This window comes from Lycium barbarum, chromosome 8 (genome assembly GCF_019175385.1).
Source record: "Lycium barbarum isolate Lr01 chromosome 8, ASM1917538v2, whole genome shotgun sequence".
Lineage (NCBI taxonomy): Eukaryota > Viridiplantae > Streptophyta > Magnoliopsida > Solanales > Solanaceae > Lycium > Lycium barbarum.
This window is the reverse complement of record NC_083344.1, coordinates 81423420-81449486: the sequence shown is the minus strand read 5'-3', so window position 1 is coordinate 81449486 and position 26067 is coordinate 81423420. Positions and strand designations below refer to the sequence as shown.

At 35.6% G+C, this 26067-nt stretch overlaps 1 protein-coding gene across 2 annotated transcripts; it reads left to right on the top strand.

Annotated features, from left to right (window-relative positions):
* Positions 1-4250: 4250 nt before the first annotated feature.
* Positions 4251-23872, top strand: LOC132606237 (dynamin-2A-like). Of its 2 annotated transcripts, XM_060319643.1 has the most exons (23): positions 4251-4700; positions 8669-8719; positions 8845-8965; positions 9097-9186; positions 10463-10524; positions 10605-10719; positions 10866-11208; positions 11972-12119; positions 13530-13631; positions 13739-13858; positions 15916-15999; positions 16107-16234; positions 16749-16833; positions 17041-17179; positions 17674-17750; positions 18114-18170; positions 20549-20702; positions 20792-20940; positions 21171-21284; positions 21375-21442; positions 21991-22160; positions 22631-22872; positions 23311-23872. In XM_060319643.1, the coding sequence occupies exons 1-22, from the start codon at positions 4560-4562 to the stop codon at positions 22864-22866; spliced, it is 2754 nt and encodes a 917-aa protein (XP_060175626.1). In that variant the 5' UTR covers positions 4251-4559; the 3' UTR covers positions 22867-22872; positions 23311-23872. The 2 variants fall into 2 exon arrangements, with proteins under 2 accessions (XP_060175626.1, XP_060175625.1); XM_060319642.1 differs by lacking the exon at positions 23311-23872 and having other exon boundaries at positions 22631-23190.
* Positions 23873-26067: the final 2195 nt, after the last annotated feature.

Sequence of the window (26067 nt, the reverse complement as noted above, 5' to 3'; positions counted from 1 at the left end):
CTTGATGTAAAGACTTCCAAGAGGTTCAAGTTTCTTATATGGAAAACATTTAAATTGTTTTAAGAAATCAAACTTGACATGTTGAAAGGCTGCCTAATTGGAAACATCTTATTTCATGTTAGAAAAGGAAATTAATTGGGCATACGTTCTCAAAAATCTATTACGTTACTACTTAGTCTAACACAAATAATGGAATTTGATTTGAAAAATGTTTCTTGATTTGTAAAACAGAACGGATGACAACCTAAACATTTGTTAAATGTTAGCTATAAATTAGATAGTAATTTAGGTCTTAGCAATAACACAAAGATGGAAATAAAAGGTTAGTCACATAGGGAGTTTTAAACATACGGATAAGAAAATCAAAGGGATGTGAAAATAATAAAAAGCCATTTCGGCTTTTATAAGGGGTAGCGCTATTCGGCCAACTTTCCGCTCAAGCAAAGTGAGAAAGTAGACAATGCAGGGGTGCGAACTTCGTAAGCGGTGTCATTGAGTTTCGAAGTGAAACTCTTCGGCTCCGGTTGTACATGCGAAACAAGAAAAATAACAGAGGATTAGAGTAATGATATAGTTCTTTATAAAAATAAGTAAACGAAGTAAAGTAGCACTATTATTCAATTCACAACCCATAAATTCAAGAAAGTCACTACAAACATATACATGAATAAGGACCTTAAAGACATGAACAATTAATCAAATTTTCACACTAAAATCTACATGTGAATAAACAAAGGAACACGCTCAAAACAGGAACTCTTAACAACGAAACAGTTAATTGTTTCTAAACAAAAAGAAAACTTAGCCTTCAAGACAGTAACTATTTTTTTTTACCACAAAGCATATTTTACTGATATTGTAATTTAAACTTCAACCCCATAACAATACACAAATTCAGATTGCAAGAACATGATCAGTTTTCAATAAAGCCAGTGTAATAGAAAATTTATCAGTGGCAAACAGCCCCTATATTCTCATTTCAACAGTTTTAAACACTAATAGCAAGCAGTGAGTATATTAGGACCAATTCTGAATTTCAATATGCAATTCTGAGATTCCAAACAAGAGCAATTCGGCCAAACAAAGAGGGAACTGCACTTAGTTTGTACGAGAAAAAAGAAAGAACTCCATATAGCACATCTTTTGTACATCACTGTTAAGATATCATTTAGCAACAATTGATGCAATCTCAATACTTGGAGGATTAGCACATCTTTTATATATCATTGTTAAGAAATCATTTAGCAACGATTGATGCAATCTCAATACTTGGAGGATGTTTGAATCTAAACTCAAAAATGAAGATAAAATAAATCAATGTCAAGTGTAATGGTCTAACTATCCAGCAAATAAATTGAAAGCATGCTTCATTAGTCTTAAAAAGGAAGAATCAGGTTAAGCTATTAAAAGTCATACATGCTTCCTATCAATAGCACTTCAAGTAAGATAAGTGCCAAAAACAAAACATTTGATCATCTAAATGCTTTGGAAAATATCTTTATATTCAAGGCTACTTTTTTGAAAAGGAGAGTGAAATTTCCAGCAAACAACTAAAACAACTAAACTGAACATTTAAATGTTTAGGCAGAAACACCTCAACTGGGCAAAATCAAAATCAGCTCACTACTTCAGCTCTTATGCAGATTTTAAAGTATTTGAACATATTTCAGAACCCTCTTTTTAACTAAATACCTCACCATACTAGCTTATCAAAGGCATGTTACATTATTTTAGAAAAGTGACAAGTTATTTGGTTGTAGTCTGGCTTTAGACGCATAGCACATTTAGAATCTCAATATTCAAACAAGGCATGATTTAAAACAATACTTGGTTGGGAAGTGCCTTAAGAATTGTTGAAAACACCATACTTTGATAGGCAGAAACTCGGAAAGAGATGATCAAAATAGTGTTGGATTTGGTACAGGAAAACAAGGATTTCCATTGGGCTAAGTAAATAGTTTTAAAGCAGTACTTTAACTAAAACAATGAATCATTTAGTGAATAAAGCAGAAATAGTCCAACACTTGGTAAATCAAAAACTTTAACACATAAGAAATTTGATTATCACAAACTCGATCTCCAAAGTTGATATAAAAAGTACTTTTGATCTCATCCTTACAAGAAGTTTTAAATCAAATAGGTGGCTAATCTTTTTAAAGAAAATGATTACAAAAAAAAAAAAAAAAAGACAGACATGGATCTGTAAATTTTTAATTTATAATTTAATAAAATAGTATAATAACGCAAAATTATAAAAAAACATTAATAGCTCAAACAATATATAATTAAAAACATAATTAATTATAGAAACTCATAGATAACAAATCTTGTAACATGATTTTACAAGTATAAATAATGTAATAATATAAAAGCTATTAAGAGATGTAAATCAACTCGAACATCTTAACTTTTAAACAATAAAAGAATCACGATTCCTCAAAATATATTACTATCATAATATGTAAATTACCTCCCTAAAAGAAATTAATCAATAAATTTTATCAGTATTATAATGAAAACATCACTCCTTCACGAATAAAAATAAAATTACTTTCAACTAGCAAAATAATAAAATATTACAATTTTGAGACATAAGACAAAAACATGAAAACCAATGATAGGGGAAGATGTAAAATTCAGCTATGTATTTTTAAAAGAAATATTAAGTGATATTCACCTTCACGATATTCTCAAATAGTAAAATATGCAATACTACGACTTGTTATTTGTGTTATTCTCAATCTTCGTATTTCTATAGATGAAAAACTATTAAACATCATTCATTTATTAAAGAATTACGAGGGTCAACAATATTAACTAAGGGATTTGACACATAATTTGTGTAAGAACTGTTAGCGTCGGGCATTAGACGTGTTTAGGGCGTACAGTCGGGCACTTAGGGCGTAAGCCTCATAGAACTAAATCTCACAGGTAGGCCTCGAGGCGTTTTGTCAATGCGCCGCCCCGGGGCGAGCCCGAGGCTAGTCCCAAAACTGTCTTTTAAAACACTGGCTAACACAACATTTTGATAAGTCGTCGCTAATACGTCGCTAAATAGGATTAGCAATGGATTTTACTATTTAGCTACACAATTTGTTCGTTACTAATTCCTGTTTTTAGTAATGTAATTTGTAAAATTTTCCTATTTATTTTATTGATAATTAATTTTTTGCAGCTAGTATTTACCTATAATTTACTTTAAATAATGTCATATTTAAAATTCTCCGATGATGAGATTATAATGTTAGTTCTTTTGACAAAACATTCGGTGAAGATGAAAATGAATTGATCCATGCTTAATGTTGAAAATTTTGGCAACCAAACTCTATAAAGAAATCATAAATTGTATGCTAATTATTTGAGGCAAAAATAATAATCCAACCAATTCATGCACTGATAATATTCTCATTTGTGGGTGCTCTCTGTGCAAATAGTTCTAGGTGGGTTTATAAAAAGAGAAAAAAGATTTACCATTGTACTCCTCTGCCTCATATTACTTGTCCACAATAATAAAAATATCAGTCCTAAATTACTTATTAATTTACAAAATTAATATAAAATTAATTAATTTTTTTCATCTTACCTTTAATATTAAGTGATCATGAAAATAATTAATATTGATTAAAGTGTAATTTAATGGGGAGAAATAAAAATAAGATAGTAAAACATTCATTTTATTTGGCGTGTGCCGCGTAAAGGAAAAGCGAACAACTATTATAAGACGGAGGGAATACATATTTTGACAAATCGGTAGGCACTGATAATATTGTACATTTAGTAGGCGTTTGGCCATAAGAATTATTCACTTTATTCCGGAATTTTTTTCCACTTTTCAGCGTTTGGCGTAAGAATTCTGAATACAACTTGAAGTTGTATTCCGAAATACCAAAAACTCAAGAAACTTGTTTTTCAAAAATTTTCACCCTTTTATAATTACATTTCACCAAAAATTATAATTTCAAAAATTACGGCCAAATACAATTCCAACTCTAACTCTAAAATTCCAAAAAAAACGATTGTTTTTATTTTTTTATTTTTATGGACAAACGGGGCCTTGTTCTCTCCAAAAGGTTCTTGGTCGGCTGCTTCAAATTCAAATTCAAATTCTAATACGGGGGTTTATAACAAAAAGAAAAAACGAGTAAAAAAATTTAACCGTAAATCCGTAATAGTAGTAGATTCGCCGTCACGCAGGTAAAACCAAAATTGAATTCATTTGAACTTTTCTTTGCTGCTACTATTACACAACACAGCTATATTTTAGCAAATCTTTCCCCTTTTTGAAATTCCTCACCCATATTCTTTTTTTTTCCTCATCAAAAACTTCAAAATTTTTCAAATCTCTCTCTCTCTCTGTCTGTCCGGTCAATCGGAGTAAAAACCCTAGCATTTCAACACCCTTTTTACTTCCCTTTGACTCAGATCTTTCCTCCAATATAGGGTTTTTCCTCTAGTTTCAACTTCGATCTGTTACTATTCCGTTGCGTGCTCTCTGTTGTCCAATCTGAGCCGTTGATTTCTTCTGTTGTTGAATCGGAGCCGTTGTGGATTTAGTAAAAATGGAGGCGATCGAGGAATTGGCACAGCTATCAGATTCGATGAAGCAAGCTGCTTCTTTACTTGCCGATGAAGATGTTGATGAAACAACTTCTTCGAAAAGGCCATCCACTTTTCTCAATGTTGTTGCTATCGGTGCCACTGTAAGTTAATCAACATTTCTAGTGTATGTGTTTTAGATTTGCTAGTTGATCCGATCGATCCGTATTAATCTCCTACGATCTGGGATTTAGGGTATATATGTGCTTAATTGAATAAGCAAAAATTCGAATTCAGCTAAGAAGAAGCACTTTTGGTTGCCCCTTTTTTTTTTTTGAGATTGAACTCGTAGCATTTTGTAGTTGTAGTATCTTTTTACATTTGCCTATTTTTAGATCTCTAGTGCAACCTGATTGTTTCTTTTATCTTATTATCTTGTTGCTGTTACTGCCTATTATTACTACTGTTGTCTTTTGCATCTCTTATTGAGCCAAGGGTCTACCCACGTGGTGGGATTATACCCAATGTTGTTGTTGTTCAACACGTGGCATTTTCTTAGTTGAGACTGAAATTTTGTTGATCGATCTTTTACTATTAGTTGACCAGTGTATGAGGATCTATGTATGAAGTTGATTTTCTCTCTTTCTATTCTGTTTGTCTTCTTTGATTTGCTTTTGATCTATGTATGAAGTTGATATTCTCTTTTGATTTGGTTTTGTACCTGCTTGCTTCCCTTTATTTTCAACCAATGTTGCATCAAAATAGCTTAAATAAGTCGATAATATGTGTTAGCATTGTTATTGTTAATCTCTTGTTTGGTAATATTTTTTAACCTCTGTATAACTAATATACATAACACACATTTTATACTATTTATGCATGCTAAACCATGGTATTAGCAATACAAGGGTTATTAATACATGGATAAGCATGGTGTTAAAGACAAAACTGTCCTTAATACACCAAACCAAACAGCAGATAAGAAATAATCCCAGTATTACTAATCTCAGCATTACTAATACACCATATTCAGTACTAATCTGATTCAGTACCAATTTCTACAACTTATTTTATGGAATTAAACCTTTGTTTAATCTTTTTTGCATGAATGGAACACGAAAAGTAGACTACCTTCAGGGATAACACACACCTATACATCTTGGATGATACAATGGTGAAGGGGTAATTTTTACTCGATATCCGAAGGTCTCAACCCTGACATTTACTCATAAGAGTCTTGGAATGATCAAACTTATAAAGAAAGCTGATCTTGGACCTAACATGAAAGCTAGCGCACAAGGTAAGGAATGCCCAAGACCACATAAGGGAACAACCTGTTCCCTTAACCAATGAGACACATTGCACCTTCCTGCATACCCATGGTCGGACATTTAGAGTGTGGACACTATAATATTGGGTGTAACATTAGCAAATCAAAAATAAAGATGAGTGATTTGGATAAGGATAATCATTGTTCCTATAAAGTGGAGAGATGCCAGTACCAATTGTTACTATTTCAGGTGATCATATGAATGATGACTTAAAATACATTATGACTATTTGAGATGATTACACGAATGATGAGTTTAAATTGTTGTCGACAAAGAAGTAAAAAGTATTGTGTGGGATGTATTCGTCATTGTGTAGGTGCCACAAATTGGGCTAATCACCAAGGTCTGTGCTTGCATTTCGAAAGCCCAAGTAGTTTAAACCAAATGCCACTAGTGATCCTTTTGAATTAATCAAGATGAGAGCATATGGTAATCAATATGAGAGCATATCGAGGACATTGTTGAATTTGTTGCATGTAGTGGTCGATGTTAGCTACAGTGAGAAATTGAAAAGAAGATATACAACATGAGAAGTAACTTCCTTGGCATGTATGCGATATTTTGGTGAGAAATGAACATGAGAGCTTTGAGAGGATGTGATTACTTTGTACTGATGAGGTTCCATCGTTTGATTCGAGTAAACTTTTGGTGTACTTATGCATGTTCTAATTAGTATATATGATTTAAATACCATTGGTAGCGAATCATATTTTTATATGGTCACTGCATTTTGCTTACAGGGATTTCTTCTCTCACATCAATAAATTTATCTTATTAAATACTCCCTCCCTCCCAATTTATGTGCCACAGTTGGAATTTCGAGAGTCAACCAAGTTTTTCCTTTCGAGTAAACTATTGGTGTACTTATTAATGTTCTAGTTATTATATATGATTTAAGTACCATTGGTAGCAAATCATATTTTTTATATGGTCACTACATTTTGCTTACAAGGATTTTTTCTATCACATCAATAAATTTATCTTATTAAATACTCCTTCCCTCCCAATTTATGTGGCACAGTTGGAATTTCGAGAGTCAACTAAGTTTTTCGAGATTCAACCTTTTTATTGTGATTTACAGTACTTTTTACGTAGTTTCCAAATATATAAATTTTATTTCAAAAAAAATTTAAAACTTCTATGTTCAAATTCACAGTAAGTCTAAAAGTTTTAATCTCGAAATTCCAACTGTGCATCATAAATTGGGACAGGAGGAGTAATGTTTTACGTGTACATGTTTTTTTTTTTTTTTTTTTTTTAAAAGATAGTCAGCATTTGAGTTTCAAGTGTCAACTTGGAGTAAGAGCTTTGGTTTTGGATTGTGGATATGATATCCTGTAGTTTTATGGGTTGGTATGTGTCAAGAAAAATCTCCAGTTTTTATTGCTAGATAGTTCACAACACGAAATCTGCCATGTGTACCCAAGGTGAATGACAAATGAAAAGGCATACATCTAGAGACATTAAGGTAATTAGGATTAGTCCTTGCATCAGTGTTTCCCTTGATTACATCTTTTATACAATTTCGTATCTAATGTATCTTTGTAAGTGAAGACTTGGATGTGTGTATCGAAACTGCAGTTTTATCAATTGATATGGTTACACATTATCAAGTTAGTGCCTATTGACTCAAGTGTAATTGAGTAAGAAATTATGAAACAACCGAGCCTATTGGACCATTGCGCTGTCGATTAAATGCAGGAAATTGAATCTTCTACTGTCAGAGTGTCTCATATTGGTTGAGGGAATGAGCTGTTGTCCTCTCATTAGTAAACCAAGATTAGGGACTGGTCATAGTGCACCTTGCCAAGTGAGTACCTATTCCATCTAAGCTCAAGTGTAACTGAAAATAAACTATGGAACAACTGAGTTTTGTTGGACCATTGCCCTTCAAGTTGTGTTAATAAAGTGTAGGCAGTTGAATCTTCTACTAGTAAAGTGCCTGATAGTGGTTGAGGGAATAAGCTGTTGTCTTCCTATAGTATACCAAGAATAGGAATGAGGCCGGCCTCTAATACTATATGAAGAAAATAGATCTTGAGTCTAATCAACCATGTAACTATAACATGTTAATCTTGTTATCTGCACTCTAGATGTTCAGTCTTGGGTGTGTGTTTGGGGAGTGTTCACATATTGGTTGAAAGAATGGACTGTTTTCTTCTTGTATAGCTCACCTCATGGGCTAACTTTGAGTTTGAGTTAGACTCAATGTCTGTTTTCCTAAACATCGATTTTACTCTAGGTATTACATTTGTAAAATATGAGCCACAAAGATGTATATGGACATCATCGATCACATTTCTAATAGATGAAAGAATTGGTGAGATTTCATTACATTTGGTGGAACCTAGGTAGTCCATTTTGTTTCAGTTTCTTTTATCATGATGTATTCATTTATTCACGATATAAAGCAGTAAATATTTAAATAGTCCGAAAATAGAACTTTGCTATGTTTCATATGGCTTCCTTATTTCATTCTATCAAGTTGGAAGATATTTTATATAATTTCTGGGGAACGTTGGTTGTTCCAAATTATTCTTGACTTGGAAATGCATACTTTCTTGAACTGCTTGTCTAGAGCATTTTTAATTTGATTGAGTTGTGAGATTGATGATGTGGACGATATTACCGAATATCTTTCCCTTAAAGAAAGTATTGTTTGTGATAGGGATATTACTGTCTGTATAGCTGCTTGGTCTATTATAATGAACAATTGTGCATGAGATGTCAATACACAAATTGCTCCCTCAATTGTTCTGAGGATATCGATACGCATTTGAGCTGTGTAAAACTTTTTACAGGGTGCAGGTAAATCAGCTGTACTGAACAGTCTAATTGGCCATCCTGCTTTGGTATGGTTTTTTCTCCATGAATTTAAAGAGTTATTTTCCACATCTCATTTTGCCTTGTTGACTCTCATTCCCAAGTTTCAGAATCAAAGTCCTTTTGATGCCTAATATGATCCTTCTATTGACAGCCAACAGGTGAAGGCGGTGCTACTCGTGCCCCCATATGTATTGATCTAAAACGAGATAGTTCGTTGAGCAGTAAATCGATCATTTTGCAGATCGACAGTAAATCACAGCCAGTCTCTGCAAGTAAGCTTCTTAATTAGCTAGTGGGTTTATGAGGAATGGTTGTTTTACACGACTGAGGAAGCCGGTGAATGAAAATCTACCAGTTCTTATGTCTTTAAATGGGTTAACATTTCTCTGTTTCATCTGCGCAGGTGCTCTTCGACATTCTTTACAGGATAGACTAAGCAAAATTTCAAACAAGAGCCGCGATGAAATATATTTGAAGCTACGAACAAGCACGGGTGAGCATGCAAGACTGTTTTTATCTGCAAATGATATAGTTACATAATGATTTTGTATGCTCTATAAGCCACTTCTAAAATAAAAAATAAATCTCCAAAGTCTCCTTTCTTGGATCTGGGATTATCGGGAACTTCATCTCTTATTTCCCACTGGTGGAGGATTAAGACAAACAAGAACATAACCGTGAAGCACAAAAACATGCTAATTTATCAAAAAAGCATTTAGAACTTGCTAATGATATTTACCCAGATTTCGAGACAACCTCCAAATGCATCGATTCGTAGGTGCAATACTACAATGATTGAAGATTGAAGGATTTAAAGAGAACGGCCTAAATTTAAAATTGTTTGCAAGGAAGTTATTTTTTTGAAACTGGTAACATTGGTCAAGGAAATTATGATAAAAGGATCTCGTGATCATACTCAAGAGTGGGTGTTGGCATTGGTCCCCATAAATTAAGTTGGGATGTTTTAATATCAGAAAAGGACTAGTCGGAATGTTGTCTTTCCTTCTGATCAATATCAAATATTTAAATAGGTCTAAATGCCGCTACTGACACTGCTTGCAAGTCCCTCTATATACAGCATGCAGTTATATTATTATTGTGTATTCGATCTCTGCCAACTTTGTCTCCTCTGCTAGTCCTTTTCTTTTGGTACTTAATAGAGAATTTTATTATTTGTAGCACCCAGGGGGTGCCGGAAATGTGCAGTTATACAAAATTAAACTCAGTTCGTTTACTGCACGTAAAACAAACTGAACTATCATCCTCTCAGCTTCCTGTACATTTAATTCTTACACCAAAAAGCTAAAATTGATATGCATTTATATTTTAATTAGCAAATATTCTCTTTTTTGCCTTCAAAATATTTCCGTTCACCAAAGAATTCCTGGTACAGTCTATCAAATTGTCCTGGCAGCTGTTTGAAGCACTGCCCCTTTCCAACTAAGCAGCAGTTCTTTCGAAGCTGCTGGCATGCACCATTTTACTTCAGATAAATTCAACATATGCACCAAGCTGAGCTGTAAACTTGCAGTGTATGAATAAGTTACTTGCATCTCATAACCTTCTTCACCGAGGATACACCTGTAGCAGATTATCATTCCTCTTCTTTGAAAATTGTGTTAGTTGTCCTTTGTTAACTTCCTGCCTGGAGATGTTTGATAAATTGGATCAAATGTCGTTTGCTAGTATTCCATGTGACTTTCTTCTCCTTGCTTGGGTGGCTGTGTTCCTGGATTTCCCTTGATTTAATTTTTCTTTTACTGCTACAGCTCCACCATTGAAGCTGGTTGATTTGCCTGGTGTTGACAAGGCAAACCTTGATGATTCATTGGTAAGTAACTATACAAATATAATGGTTAAATTTGTCAGATAGCTTAGACTTCATATTTACTGAGATATCTTTCTAAACAGACTCAATATGTTGAGCACAACGATGCCATATTGCTGGTCGTAATTTCTGCTGCTCAGGCACCTGAAGTTGCTTCATGTAAAGCTATCAGAATTGCGAAGGAGTATGATAGTGAATGTAGGTCTATCTATCCCAGATTGATTTGTGCCTTCTAGAAATAAGAGGCTAAAGGGATATTTTCTATTTGTAGCTGCTCATTCATAATCCCTGCACTGTATGTTTTATATGTGAACTATACACGTGATTTTTTTCCGTTCCATTAGGTACTAGAATTGTCGGTGTTATTAGCAAGATAGATCACGCAGCTTCAGAGCCGAAAGTGCTCGCGGCTGTTCAAGCTCTTTTGTCAAATCAAGGACCACGAAGTACAGCTGATATCCCCTGGGTTGCCTTGATTGGTCAATCCGTTTCCATAGCTTCTGCTCAGTCTGGAAGTGTTGGATCTGATAACTCATTGGAGACTGCATGGCGAGCTGAGAGTGAGAGTTTAAAATCAATACTGACTGGAGCTCCTCAAACTAAGCTTGGTAGGTTAGCTTTGGTCGAGACCCTTGCTCACCAGATACGCAGTAGAATGAAAGTCAGACTTCCAAATCTGCTTTCCGGGTAATCTCACTTGCTTGAATGCTTCTATTGATAGTTTGTACGAAAATCTAACAATCCATTTCACTGTTTTTCATGCTCAGCAGAAGCAATTGATTGTGGAAAATTGGTGTTAATATATTTGTTTTACATACACCGTAGTTTCGAATCAGACTAATTTTGTTTTCGAGTAGGGCTGTCTAATTTGGAGGTAAAATTATCTTATCGTTTTCCAGGTCCTGCAAATCGTACTTATATTGTTATTTCTAAAACTGGGAAAGACTAATTGCACTAGTGGAGAAGTGCCTGAAAAGTAAAGTGAGCCACTGAATTTTTGAGCAATCAGGAGATGAGGAGATAGGGAGGATCTGATAAGAGGCATGGAATTCCGATTGTCCAGACAATAAGATAGGTTCTTTTAAGCACGATCCAGATAATTTACATTTTGAAATTAAATGGGGAATCTAGTTCTTTGGACTTACCTTCCTACTAATAATGGATATCATTGTTGATACGATGCTCTTTCCTACCTAATCTAAGACTAATAATAGCTTACAAGAATTTTTTAAATATTCTTAGTCAAACTATTAAAGTTATTGGATTTCTCCTGGTTCTTCCATCCATAGAATGTCCTTATTAATCGAACTTTCTCTCTCGAGTCTGGAAAAATGTTGGTGTTTTTGATCGTTAGGCTTACTTATATCATTTACTGACCCTTTCTTTTTCCTTGATTGATTGATTGGTGTGCCATCTATTGACTCATTCTTGGAATTTTTCTCTGCTGCAGGCTTCAGGGGAAGTCTCAAGTTGTACAAGATGAGTTGGTTAGGCTTGGGGAACAAATGGTTAATAGTGCTGAAGGTACCAAAGCCTTAGCACTTGAGCTTTGCCGTGAATTTGAGGACAAGTTTCTGCAGCATATCACTGGCGGCGAGGTGGGTGAAATATAATAAAACTCTTAATTTTCTTATTCACTCTTTGCTATGGCAAATTCCCAATATTTTTATAGTATTTTTGGGTTGTAGATTCTCGTTGTTTACCAATTACCCCCTCTGTGTCAATATGTGTCTTACTTTCCTTTTTAGTCTGTTTCTAAGAAAATGCCACTTTCTATATTTAGTAACTCTTTAGCTTCGACATCCCACATGACATGTTTAAGACCACAAGATTCAAAGGGCATTTTGGTACATTACACACATCTCTAGTTTTTTCTTTTGGTAATCGTGGTGTCTAGACCAGCTTATGTGCATCCTGGCTAATTCCATGAGGTTCGAGCCGTGGAAACAACCTGTTGCAGAAATGCAAGGTAAGGTTGCATACAATAGACCCTTGTGGTCCACCCTTTCCCCGGAACCCGTGCATAGCGGGAGCTTAGTGTACCGGGCTGTCCTTTCTATCTGCTACCTCCCACCAACACAGGTACCGGGTAGCTCTTTCCGCCAAGACTTGGACAGATGAAATCACCTAGTGTTTTTTTCGTCCGCTGGAATTGAACTTGAGACCTTATGGTTCGCAACTCCATTGACCACTAGGTGTCGCTGTTGGTGCTTTACACATGTTTAGTTTAAGACACTAGTTTCGAAAGTCTACTTCATTTTCTTGAACTCGTGCCTTGTCAAACTAAGACACAAAATAAAACGGAGGGAGTAGCTTTTATTTATGGAAGTTCCCACTAATAGTTTTAGTGATACCTTACTGAGAAAAGTACATTGCTTATGTTCTTGCTTATAAAGATTGTGTACAGCGCGTGATGTGTAGGCGCACGTCACGAGTTCGAACCTTGCTCGACAGAATTCTGGTTTTTAAGTTGGGAAGGATAGAGGGGCGGGCCCATTCTGCAAGTAAAAAAAGATTGTGTACCTCATGACTGCAGTTCAAAAATATATAAGCATTTTGAGGAATACGAGATTATCCATATAGATCTACCTTTTGGATAGAGGAAAGCATCCTTAGTAGAATTGGCAGAATGTTCATGCTCTAGTTATAATTCTTTACATGTATATTTTGAGTACTGTTTTCCTGTTCGTCCTTTTGTTCAGTTACAACAACACCAAACCCAGTGTAAAACCTCAATCAATCTGCTTCGTACGGACTTACACTGTAGCTCATCCCATGTTTTATATGTTAGCATTATGTTTCATAAATGGACTTTGTTTAATGTATTATCTTGTCCGATATTACCCGTACATGGCATGAATTGCACTATAAGGTGTCTTTTTTGACTACTCAAAACCCAAGGAAAAGGTAAAAATTTGACATATTATTAAATCACATCTGATATGTAGTTAGGGCTCTTAAATTCTTCGCCATGCATTATGATTTTAGAGCTCTTTCATTTCTTTCAGGGTGATGGGTGGAAAGTGGTTGCAAGTTTCGAGGGGAACTTTCCGAATAGGATAAAGCAGCTCCCATTAGATAGACATTTTGACATAAACAATGTCAAGCGGGTATTTGTTTTACACCACAGTTTTTTTTCAATAATGTGCAGTTTCTCCTGTGTTACCAACTGCATGTATTTCTTTGTTTATTTCATAATTGTTTTGCTTGCTACCAGATTGTGTTAGAAGCCGATGGTTATCAACCCTACCTGATTTCTCCTGAGAAAGGGTTGAGGTCTTTGATAAAAGGTGTTCTGGAGCAGGCAAAAGAACCTTCACGTCTTTGTGTTGATGAGGTAAATTGGGTCGTTTGTCCTTCTGATTGTTTCAGCTCTTGGTTTTGGTTAGTCTTTTCTTTTTGTTCATTATTCTTCATGTGTATCATTTCTTTCTGTTAATCTATGTGAATTTGCTTCAATGCATTGGCATAGAGTTTCAATAATTTAATCTCGAGTGTATTCATATCACCTTCATAATTGTATTGGTGTCAATTTGAGACACTGTTTCAACCAAAAAATATGACACTTAACATCTGTTTACAATTCCATATAGTTTGTCTCGTTCTCTTTAGCATAATCATGTGTAATTGGTCTTTCTCTTTCCCAGTTTGTTGAAGTTAATCCCTTAGATTTAATAATCTATGGCGCACTAACAGTGTCTGAAATTGATCTTAAATACGCTATAACAATATCTCAATTGATCTTAAATATGCTATAACAGTTACATGAAAAAGCAAATCACTTTTAGTATTGGTGGATGCAAACAACTGGATTGCTAGCTGGATTAACAAATCTGAAATTTGCTTCCAATATTTTTGTGTACATTACTATAAATAATGTGTCCCTGTTTGTAAAGACAAAAGTGACCAATTTTTGTGTTCGAAACAACTCTCACTTAAGAAAAATCTCTATGCTATTTTACCTATAAAATTTTTGCAGGTTAAACGAACAAAAAAATAGGGACCCCATCGTAGTAGCATAATAGAACCTACCAATAAGACATTGGGCCGTGCTATGCACGGGGAACATCCCACTAGTATATAAATCTGACGTATAGTGTAGCGTACATTTTAAAATGCTGAAACGTTTTATCTCATTAATTCATTAGTCATGAAGACATAATCGCCCAAAAGTGCAAAAATTACAAAAAGGTACCATGATTACACAACACAAGGAGTCATTACGCAGTTTGGCAGATTCTCAAAGCATATTTTTACCCTGAATTGGTGGGAACTTCTTTTTCTTTGCCTTTTGGAGTTGGCCATTTGTTTTACGATTTACTTGTGAGCTTGGGATGTTAATTGTGTAATTTATTGTTATTAAATGAATATACGATCTTTACCCTTTAGAACTATGTTGAGCTTCCAAAATTATTGAAGTGAAAAAAACACCATATGCTTTTTACAACCTAAAACAATAGTGAACAACTACTATACCTCAATCTCAAACTACTTGCGATTGGCCCTTTCAAAACTATATTATTGCTTCTGAAATATTGGAAGTAGGAAGTATATGGGGTACACACATTATACTCTTTTTTTCAATTGGAGGATTGCCTATCCATTGTCAAGGATGCCAATGTTATTTTTGATAAATATGGACACTATGTTAGATTGTTAATATTATTAAATAAAAATTGGGGCACAGGCTGATAGTGTCAGACTAGTGATTGACAACTATCACCTGAGTGTCGGTGTTGGTGTAACAAGATGCTACCATGTATTTGGTATTTGTGCATTATGGATGATACTTTGGTCACTTATGTCTCTAGAACATTGAAAAGCAACGGCAACCTAGAACCATCTACCATCATGTTAAAAATTTCATCTATTTTATATGTATTTCTATAGATTATATATCTATATTATACTAAGTAGATTGTAGATTTCGATGTATATCTATCAGATCGTGGCTTCATGTACCAAATATGGGGGAGCCATTGCAGGGGTAAAAAGAACACTTTGTATATCTGAGGAATAGCCTCTTGATCCTGGTGCACCACGAGGTCCCCATTTGTATAGATTGAGTGTCTTTCATAGAGAACCGAAGATCTCTGTGGGTTCTCTACCTTTTGGTATACTGCTTGTATATGGGAGCATTTTTCCAAATCAATAAAATTATTACTTTGTCAAAAAGATATTTTGTCTCTTGTAAATGGTTGCATTCCTCTTGAGTGCCATTTCAAATGAATTTCTCTATTCTCTATTTAGCTTTCTCAAAAGGAAAAATGAAGAAGCAAGAGTAACCACTAGGTTCTTATACTGGATATTTTTCTTGGCTATCAGGAGGTGCTTCTACTTTTCAAGCTCTGAAGTTTTGTTCTAATCCTACCTCTCTATGTGAATCTATAATAGGTGCATCGTGTACTTGTTGATCTTGTCTCCTCTGCTGCAAATGCTACACCTGGACTTGGACGATATCCTCCTTTCAAGAGAGAGGTAATGATGTCTAGCAGCTCAGATTCACCTTTTTAGTTAATATGGAAACATACACACAAATGTTTGTAGTTTTGACTTTTCATGGAAATATTTGGCCGGTATACTAGGTCGTAGCAATTGCTTCTGATGCATTGGATGGATTTAAAACTGATGCCAAGAAAATGGTAGTTGCCCTTGTCGACATGGAGCGTGCTTTTGTCCCCCCTCAACACTTTATCCGCTTGGTGCAGAGGAGGTATGTTTGATGATTGTCCATTCGTTTTTTAATTTGTTTTGATTTTTTATCATCTTGATCCCTGTAATCTTAAGCTTCTTGCTATGCGGCTTTTATATGGCCACTGATTAAAAAACTCTTATATGGCCAAATCCTGTTGCACAAAAGTACAATGCATGTGCTAAATGTGTGCAGAAAAAAATGAATAGGAGGTACAATTAATCATTCTTTGATTTGTTTGTTTGCATCTTTACCCCTTTTTTGAGGTCAATCTTTTCATGTCACTGCGTTTCTTCCTAGGGACCAGTTGCTTTGCTTTTCTTTGGTTCTTTTAGTTAGCCAGTACAGAGAGATAACATTGGAGAAACAAAAGATGGTTGCTTTCAGTATTCTTTCCTAAAAGTATCTTTTTCTTTCCATGAATTGCTGGTTTTGGTGGTATTTGCTAGTGATAACTATAGCAGGTAAAAAGATACTCATGTTTAACAAAGTTAACCACTCTCACAATGTCCATCTGCGACTGGCTCTTTTCCAGAATGGACAGACAGAGACGTGAGGATGAGCTAAAAAATCGGGGTTCTAAGAAGGCACATGAAGCAGAACAATCAATATTGAATAGGGTAATCATGATTCTTTTTTCTCAAATTATCTGCTTCTCACTATTATCTCATTGAACTCAGGTCTTGCAACGAATTGCCTTAGGAACTTTATCTATTTATTTTCTAAATTAGTTTGTGTTCTGTACGCTTTTCTGTGTTCTGTAATTATTCACTTTAAGCTTATTAGTTATCTTCTCTGTACTGTCTTGTCTTTAATTGTTAACTTAGGCAACTAGTCCTCAAACTGGAAGCCAGCAAGGTGGAGGAAACTTGAAATCTATGAAAGAGAAACCCAGCCAGCAGGACAAGGATACATCAGAAGGCTCAGCTTTGAAGACTGCAGGGCCTGAGGGAGAGATAACAGCAGGTATCCATCCATCTCTTTCTGTATATCTCTTGTTTTAGTAATTTTTTGTGTTCCCTTTTAGATAGAGTTATTTTTTTTAAGAAAGGTGATCTTTAGATAGAGTTGTTATTAGTATGAATTTCCTAACCTGGGGCAAAGACTAAAGATAATATGTTGTAGTTTGTCGAAGTTTCTTTTGGTGCGACTTTTCCATGTTAGCATGTGGGGAGCTAACAAGTATATTCAGCAATTGAAGGTGAATGTTTGTGCATTCTGTTCTTTCTGAAGTAGTTGTTTGCCTAGCTGCCAAGGTCAAAGTTGGATCAATTCTTTGTTCTCCCAATTGATTTTTTGAACGTGTAACATTTGTTTCTTTGATAGGTTCAAAATGGTTTTGATGCCATTAGAAGCAGTAATATTTAGTAGTCTTGAAAAGATGGTGGTTAATCGATTCTGAGTTTTCTCATTACCTCTAGGTTAAAACTGTTATTTATCATAGCTTTTATAACTGCCAGGATTCTTATTGAAGAGAAGTGCCAAAACAAATGGGTGGAGCAAGCGATGGTTTGTTTTGAATGAGAAAACTGGAAAGGTCAGTAGGTGACATGCTCATCACTTTTTACATGATAGAGATAAACTGGCCTTCTACTACCAACTTGTATAATCTATCGACCTTCAAAAATGATGTGATGAGACTCCTGAAGACTTGATAAAATTTACATCTTTAACCCACAAAGAGAAATGTCTTGTGAATGTTGGAACTTTTATTTCTTTTACCATAAGGAATGTATAAAAGCAGGAATATTTTTTGACGCATTAACTTTGTCATTGTAGTGTTTCCTTTTTGAGTTTTTCGGTCATATTGATTTTTTCGCTTGAAGAAAATTTAAACCAGGAGTTAATTTCTATGCATAAACCCTTGGTGAAGTTTCTCTAACCTGACGTCCTTTTTCAGCTTGGATACACGAAGAAACAAGAAGAACGCCATTTTCGTGGTGTCATAACATTGGAGGTATTTTATGTCTTTCACTCTTTCTTAAACTTAAATAATATATTTCAGTTTTTTCTTGAATGCAAATTATATTAGTTGAATGTCAGAATCGGCAGAACCATACAGAATGGGCCAGAAATACATGCACAAAATTATGGATGGTTAAGGTCATAATGGATACTGGCTGAATATGTATGGAGTCCCGTAAGATTTTTCATTTAGACACCTAGACTAAGGGTAATACCTATTGAATACCTCAGGCTTGCTGAAAATGATTCTACTGAACACTTAAATGATAATCTCTCACAATAACAAAGTGCGTGAATCTCAAACTCTCTGATATGACAAAAAAAACCAATCAATACGTGACATGTGGATTTCTTTTTAAAAAGGTCCTCTTCTAGACTTCTACCTTTTCTTTTTAGTCAGAATCCAGCCCCCCAGGTTTTTTCCTTGCTCATCGGCCCTCAACACAGCACCACCCTGGAAATATCAGTCTTGATTCTTCCCATAGAAAAGGCCTTGATGCTTACTGGATTCAGTAAAAGATGACGAGGATGAGCTCCAAGGGTAAGATAAATGGAGATCATTTGAAGTTAAAAACTCTGAAATTACTGTAACAGCTGATGGCGAGGCGCAAATGTCATTATCCAGAAATTTAAGTCAAGATACATAGCAAACAAGAAGCTTATGGTATACTCTTAGATCCAATACTCTCTAGCTAGTCGAAGAAAAAGAAATTGAAGGAGCATGCAGCAGCCTTGAACATCCCTAAAATTGTGGGCATGCACGAATAAGTTGACACTATGAATCTATACAGCTGTGAAGCAGTGGCTATGGTGGAGGAGAGGAGGAAGGGGATTGGAAAAATGTAAAAAAAATTAATTCTAAAAAGTTCTTCTCAAGTGCTTATAAGCAGTTTATTACACACACTGTGCCATGTCAGCAGTGTGTGTCTAATTGACACAATTTGTCTTCACTTCAGGTGTTCAATTGGTACTACCCTTTGTTTAAGTGCTAAATTGAAAATCTTGACAAGTGGGGTTAAAGACCATATCAACGGATCTTCCATCTTGTAAATAAGGCATATCTTGTCTAGGCAAAATTTTGGAAATGATACCTTTATTTCCGTGTCTTCCAGCTACTTTATCGCCTACTTTGATTTCACGTTTCTGTGAAATATATACACGAATCGTTTCGGGATTATAACTAGAACCACCCCTTTTCTGGATCCACCTCACATCAATAACCAGGAGCCGCATATGTATCCAGCTATGGATACTTGAACACAGTAGTGAATAAACTAGAACAGTTTGGAGTTCCATCATGATTCTTCACTTCTTTCCCTCGGCTATGGTTTGCATTCATCAGTTTGTTGATTTTCTTTCCAGTCGGTGAAACAGAATATCCTCGAACCTTGGACCTTAGAATCCACCTTATCTCTTTGCCTTAGGATTACTCTTTTTAAAAAACTCTTTGTTCCTTCTAAGTGCTTCCCTTGTCTTGAACTCTTTGAATAAGTACCTCATACTTTGCTTCTTTTTTATTTAAGCTCATCAAAGTTTTTCACAGTGCTATGTTCAGCATATTTGGTGCTCTCTTTTAGGTTTGCTTGACGTTGACTCTTTCTAGACTGCCTCCATTTTCATGACCTAATTGTTAGTGATTGAAGTTGGTGTGCTTACTACAGTCTTGGTACACTTGCAAGTTGATGGGATCACACACTATGATTTGCCATCAAACGTAATAATTTGGCATGAACTGCTAGGTTTCTAGCTCTGTTTTGGGTTATATAGTCCTGTGCTCTTAACAGTTATGTTGCTTCTGCTAAAGGCAAAATATATCGAATCCCTAATACAATTACATGGTCATGTGATTCACAGGCAGAGGCGGACCTACATGTAATGGTGGGACTGCACGTGCACTCCCACCCTTCGGAAAAAATTCTGTATATATATGTGTATATACATTGAAAAACTAGTATATATTTAATTGTGCACTCTAACAAACGAAACTGTCTTTGGGGCATGTTGGCTGCAACTGCTGCTTCCGTTAAATGTCACCCCGGATCGAACCCGAATGTCACTTTTAATTATTTTTGAGCCTATTTTAGGAAAACAATAAGCGTTAAATGAGCTGGCCCAGATTCAAACCTGCACTATCACCACATGTTGCACAGCTTTAGCCACTGAGCTATCTCTTTGATCTGCTTCACTGTGTTAAATTTTATTTATTACACATATTTGACCTATATACTTATATTTTCGCCATCGCTACACTATTAGTGACCGGTCCGACACAGTATTATCCCTCAATCGTCATTAAAATATTTGTTGGTGTTTATGTTAAGATAATAGTGCCCCCGGCATCTTAAAATCCTGGGCCGCCTCTGTTCACAGGAGTGTATTCTTGAAGAAGTTCCTGATGAAGAAGCAGCTCCGGCGCCTACCAAAAGTTCCAAGGACAAAAAGGCAAATGGGCCTGATGTTGCAAAAGCACCCAATCTCGTATTTAAGATAACCAGCCGGGTTCCATATAAGACTGTTTTAAAGGGTACACTATACATCTCTGGAATCATTTGCTTCCTGTGGCTTGTTTTGTTATTTTGAAATGCTCAGAAGAAAAAATGTAATTGGTTGCAGCACACAGCGCTGTTGTCTTGAAGGCTGAGAGTGTGGCAGATAAGACAGAGTGGTTAAATAAATTGCGAATCGTCATCAGCTCTAAAGGCGGTCAAGTAAAGGGTGAATCTGCGCCCCCTATCCGGCAAAGTCTTTCAGATGGATCTCTTGTAAGCAACTATTCATTGATTTCACCCATTCTGCAATACAGATTTTTCCAATAAGTGCCCTTGTTCAACAAATAATTACTCCTGTATAACTGGCTGTTTGTAATCTTCATTTTTGTATCTGTTCTCTTTCTGATAGTTGTGTTTCAAGTTGCCTGTTATGGTTTTCTTAAGCTGTAAACTAATTCCTTGGCCACGTGTTCTAAGATTATTAATTCTGCTGCTTGTATTAGGAATCAATGACTAGAAGACCGGTGGATCCTGAAGAAGAACTTCGATGGATGGCTCAGGAAGTGCGTGGTTATGTTGAAGCTGTTCTAAACAGCCTTGCAGCCAATGTGCCAAAAGTAGGTCTTAATTTTGCATATTCTGTGCACTTCTCTTTGTTCTTTTAATGTAAAGCCATCTCACATGGTGTTATGTTTATTTGGTTTCAGGCAGTGGTTCTTTGCCAAGTAGAGAAGGCAAAAGAAGACATGCTTACTAAATTGTATAGTTCTATCAGGTAAGCAGTTCAACTTTTCCTTTCGGATTCTATGTCTCAACATCTTTCATCTGCAGTGGCACATTGTATTTGTTTCAGTGACAGAAACGTGTAGTTGCAAATGATCCTGAGGTTATGGCCATTCTATACTTCTGGTAAAAAAAATGTCCACTTTATACTTATGAAAAAAATGTTTTGGCCATTATCCGAAGGACCACTTGCAACTGTATCACAATTTGTGCAGCCGTCTTTCTAAAATAATTAACTATCTTACATATTGAAATATATGTGCTTTCATGACACGAGTCATGTAAACCTATTTCTTACTTCAATACTAATATCTCTTTTGTTATTTGTTAGAGACAGTTTAGAATTCTCTTCAATAAATTGATAGACTGAAATATAGACATTCAATTTGGGCCAAAAGTGTAGTTGTGTCATGGAAGCCTGCAGTTACTGCAAGAAATTGTGTTAATCCATTTTCTGGGTTTAATAAATTGAATATTTCATTTTTGTTGGTATTCTTCTGGGTTTAGTGTGTTGACATTGTTTGACTTAATGGATTTTAGCGCCCAAAGTACTGCAAAAATTGAAGAGCTGCTCCAGGAGGACCAGAATGTAAAACGCAGGAGAGAGCGCATTCAAAAACAATCTTCTCTTCTTTCTAAGCTTACTAGACAACTCAGTATCCACGACAATAGAGCAGCTGCTGCTGCCAGCTACGCAAATGGCGAAGCAGGTATTATAGGCGGTTCATTTGTTTTCCTTGTCTGAGAACAATTGAAGTCCCACGAAGTTATTTGCTTAATTATTTTATTTGGGTTTGAATGAAAATGTTAGTTATCTGTTAATTAGTTGAAACAGACTTCCCATGTACCCTTGCGAGCTGTATGCTTCTTAAAGTTTCTTCACGATTGCTTATAGTCCTTGGTAGCTAATACTTCACATCCAGCTAATTTCCAGTTAGTGTCCTGGCTAGACTTAAACTGCAGTGAACTTTTTGGAACATGATTTGGGGTAAAATGACGCAATTGTTAATTATGCCCCCCTCCCCGGGGAACCCCGTGGATGCCATACCAGGGTGCTGACTCATTCTTCTATTTCTGCAGCTTTTGAGTTGTGAAAGACCATATTCTTTTTTTTTTTTTTGAGGTCTTTTGGATTTTGCTTACACATTTCAAATTTATAGCCTGCACTTTATTTCTGCAGAAAGTAGCCCAACAGCATCAGGTCCGTCATCTGGTGATGATTGGAGGTCTGCATTTGATGCTGCTGCAAATGGCCCTTCTGGTCTCTCTAGGTATGGATCAAGAGGTAGTAGTCGCCGCTACAATGAGCCTGCTGAAAATGGTGATACAAATTCACGCTCTAGTTCTGCTAGCCGTCGCACCCCTAACAGGTTACCACCTGGCCCACCACAATCTGGATCCGGTTATAGATCTTAAAATTAGGTAATTTTGAGATGATTGATTCATATATTCTTGTTTGGGGTGGTTGCACGTTTTTGCTTTTCCCAGTGAGCTCTTTCGATGTTGAGTATGTTATACTAATATTGTAGAATTGGTATACCGCATCTTTGTAGATAGATATTGTAATTGTCATCCTCCCCGGATTTTTGTCTCGGTTGCTGGAGTTTGAATTGTTCCAGGAATTATTCCATTGATAATTTCCTTTCATCAGAGACATTTCGTCTGTAATTCAAATGTATTGGTCGCTATAGTATGTATTCTTCTTTGTAGTTAATATAGAAAGTATTTTGCTTTCTTTTCTGTTCCATCTGACGACGTAAAATTCTTTTGGATTTCCTTGCCAATATTTTAAATTTACTCGAAGAAACTTCATTAGTCCGAAATTTTCTGCTTGTTGATTTTGCCTCTTATTGAATGCAGTTATCATTTCAATGACTTTTCAAACCATACTTGAGACTCGAAATCGAAGATTGTCAAAAGTGGTATCAAGTGTGCTTATGAAAAAACTACGAAGGAGGTACATGCAAACCTCGATAAATCGTTGGAATTGGAATCTTCGAGCTACCAGTAACTCTAGTTTTCACTAGGAATTGGATACTCGATCGTAGTACGACTGATTATTAATTGCGTCTTAGTAGGATTGCACGTTAAGTGAATACAAATATGGAAGAACATGACAAAGAAAAAGGCAAAATGATTGGAGCACGTATTTGGTGAACGGCTAGGTCAACTTGGGCATTAGTCTTCCGATTTTGTTACTATTAGTCTGATCTACTTTGAGAAGTTCGTTGTACAATTTGCAGCGGAGATAAATTTACTTCAAACTGTTCTCATAGCGGTAGGACTGGGCATAAATTATCGAAAATCGAATTATCAAATTGAATCAGCAATTTTGTTAATTTTTACGGTATTCAGAAGTAAAACTTCAAAATTGTGGTATTTTGTTTTGGTTCGGTACGAGATATTAGTACGGTTCGGTTGATATGTTCCAGTTGCTGTGAGGAATTAGAGATGATTTAGGGATGCATTTTAATTCAGTTCATGGGTGTAATTCAATTACAAGAAGTAATTAGCTGTAATTAGTTGGATATTAAGGTGGTTAGGAAGTTAGTTAGAGTCGGGTGCCAGGCACATGACTTGAGCTGTCAAAAGTAAGTTAAAACTTTCCCGTGGCATACATGTCATGACCCAACCGGAGGGGCATAACGGGCACCCGGAGCTAACTTACCGAGCACCTCTTAACATGCTTCACATAATCATTCTCGGTGGACCATAAAGATAACCTATGAACATCATAATCAATAAGGGCATGAATCCACAAAAATAATAGCTCATCTCTATGATCATTATCAACTATGCCCACATATATACAAGCCGGCAAGGCTTTAACCGATGAGGTTATAGGACACCTATCTATATACATCTGTCTATGAGCCTTTACATGGAGTGCATCACATCATAAGGACGGGACAAGATCCCGTCATGCCCATATGTACACAAAAGAGTAGTACCACTAGGCTACAACTCCAAAGCAAATGGAGCGCTCCTGAGAGAGCTGATGAAGCACCTAAGGATCTGATCCATCTCCCTGCCTACTTGCGGGCATGAACGCAACGTCCACAAATAAAAAGACGTCAGTACGAATAATGTGCTGAGTATGTAAGACATGAATAACAACATAATAAAGATATGGAAAGTAATATGAGATAAAAGAGATAACCTGTACATCTGGATGCCTCTTAAGGAGGATGTCATGCATGCTTAGCTCTTAAAGAAAAACGTCTTCTATATATATATATATATATATATATATATATATATATATATATATATACGTATTGTTGCGGAACGTGCAGCCCGATCCATATATCATATTATATCTACGCATTGCTGCGGAACGTGCAGCCCGATCCATATATCATATTATATCTACGCATTGCTGCGGAACGTGCAGCCCGATCCATATATCATATTATATCTACGCATTGCTACGGAACGTGTAGCCCGATACATATATCATATCATTATCCTCCCACGTCGGGAATGATATCATAAGCTACCCACTGCAGTGGCGTGCACATCTACGTGCCTGCTCGACCGTCTATAGCGCAGCGCGGTATGAGAAAATACACACATATATAAAGCATGCATGAAAGGCCAAATAAAACGTTACTACTCTATCGGAGTGACGTAAGGTTGGTAAACCTCCGATTTCTACTATGGAAACATCATCATCGTTATGTTTCACCTCGAAAGAACAACTACCATAAGCTGAGACCAACAACAAGGAATGAAATCAATAATCATGGAACAAGCTCAATAATGTCATGAGAACATTAAGAAATATAAGCTTTGATATCTTTAGAAATGAAATCATCATCACCATCATCATGAAGAACTTTTATCAACAATACCATAAGAACCTTAAAAATCATGTATTTCTAGCATCTCTTGGAAGTAGGACATTATGGATATCAAGTACGAGTTCACAATAAGGGAATCATGCATTTGGAAAGAAAGGGTCAGCCTTAACATACCTTTACGTCTCCTTAATTACTTAAGGTTCTCCTCCCAAGCCCGCAACTCTACATTCAAAAGGATTCATACTAAGGTTAAGTCTTAAAAACATTCTTAAGTTCAAACTAGAGTAATTTGTGAGCTAGTGAAAATTGGGCAGCATTTCCCCTATTTCATCTACTTCTATCAAATTCCAAAACAACTTCATATACACTTGTATACAACACTTCCTTATCATTATTATTACCACTCATAGCAAGATTATACTCATAACATGCTAAAATTATAACTCAAGTTAATTTATAGCTCAAAATATCCTCAAATTCATATTTGAACTCTCTTTTTATTTTCCTCCTCCAACCAAATTATATAACAATCAAACAACATGCAATAGACGAGAAAACTTACCTTAATCACACAAGAGAAAGCTTTGGATCAAATTACTTCACTAGGATAAAACCTCCAACTTCAACACCAAAGAGATACTTGAACTTTACTAACCCTAGTGAGCTTCCTAGCACTTGAATCCCTTGATCTTCTTGGGTTTGGCCTTGATTAGCATATGAACTTGAGGAGAGGGTTTTGGAGAGTATTTGGATGAATTTTGAGGTGTAAATGGTGAAAAATGAACCTTGGGTCAAATTTATAACATCAAAAAGT

What these genes read in the sequence shown, in the direction of transcription:
- LOC132606237 (XM_060319643.1), top strand. Translation starts at nt 4,560, where the DNA reads ATGGAGGCGATCGAGGAATTGGCACAGCTATCAGATTCGATGAAGCAA. An exon ending in CAAACCTTGATGATTCATTG is followed by an intron (nt 10,525 to 10,604) that starts GTAAGTAACTAT and finishes CTTTCTAAACAG; the next exon opens with ACTCAATATGTTGAGCACAA. An exon ending in GAAGGAGTATGATAGTGAAT is followed by an intron (nt 10,720 to 10,865) that starts GTAGGTCTATCT and finishes CCGTTCCATTAG; the next exon opens with GTACTAGAATTGTCGGTGTT.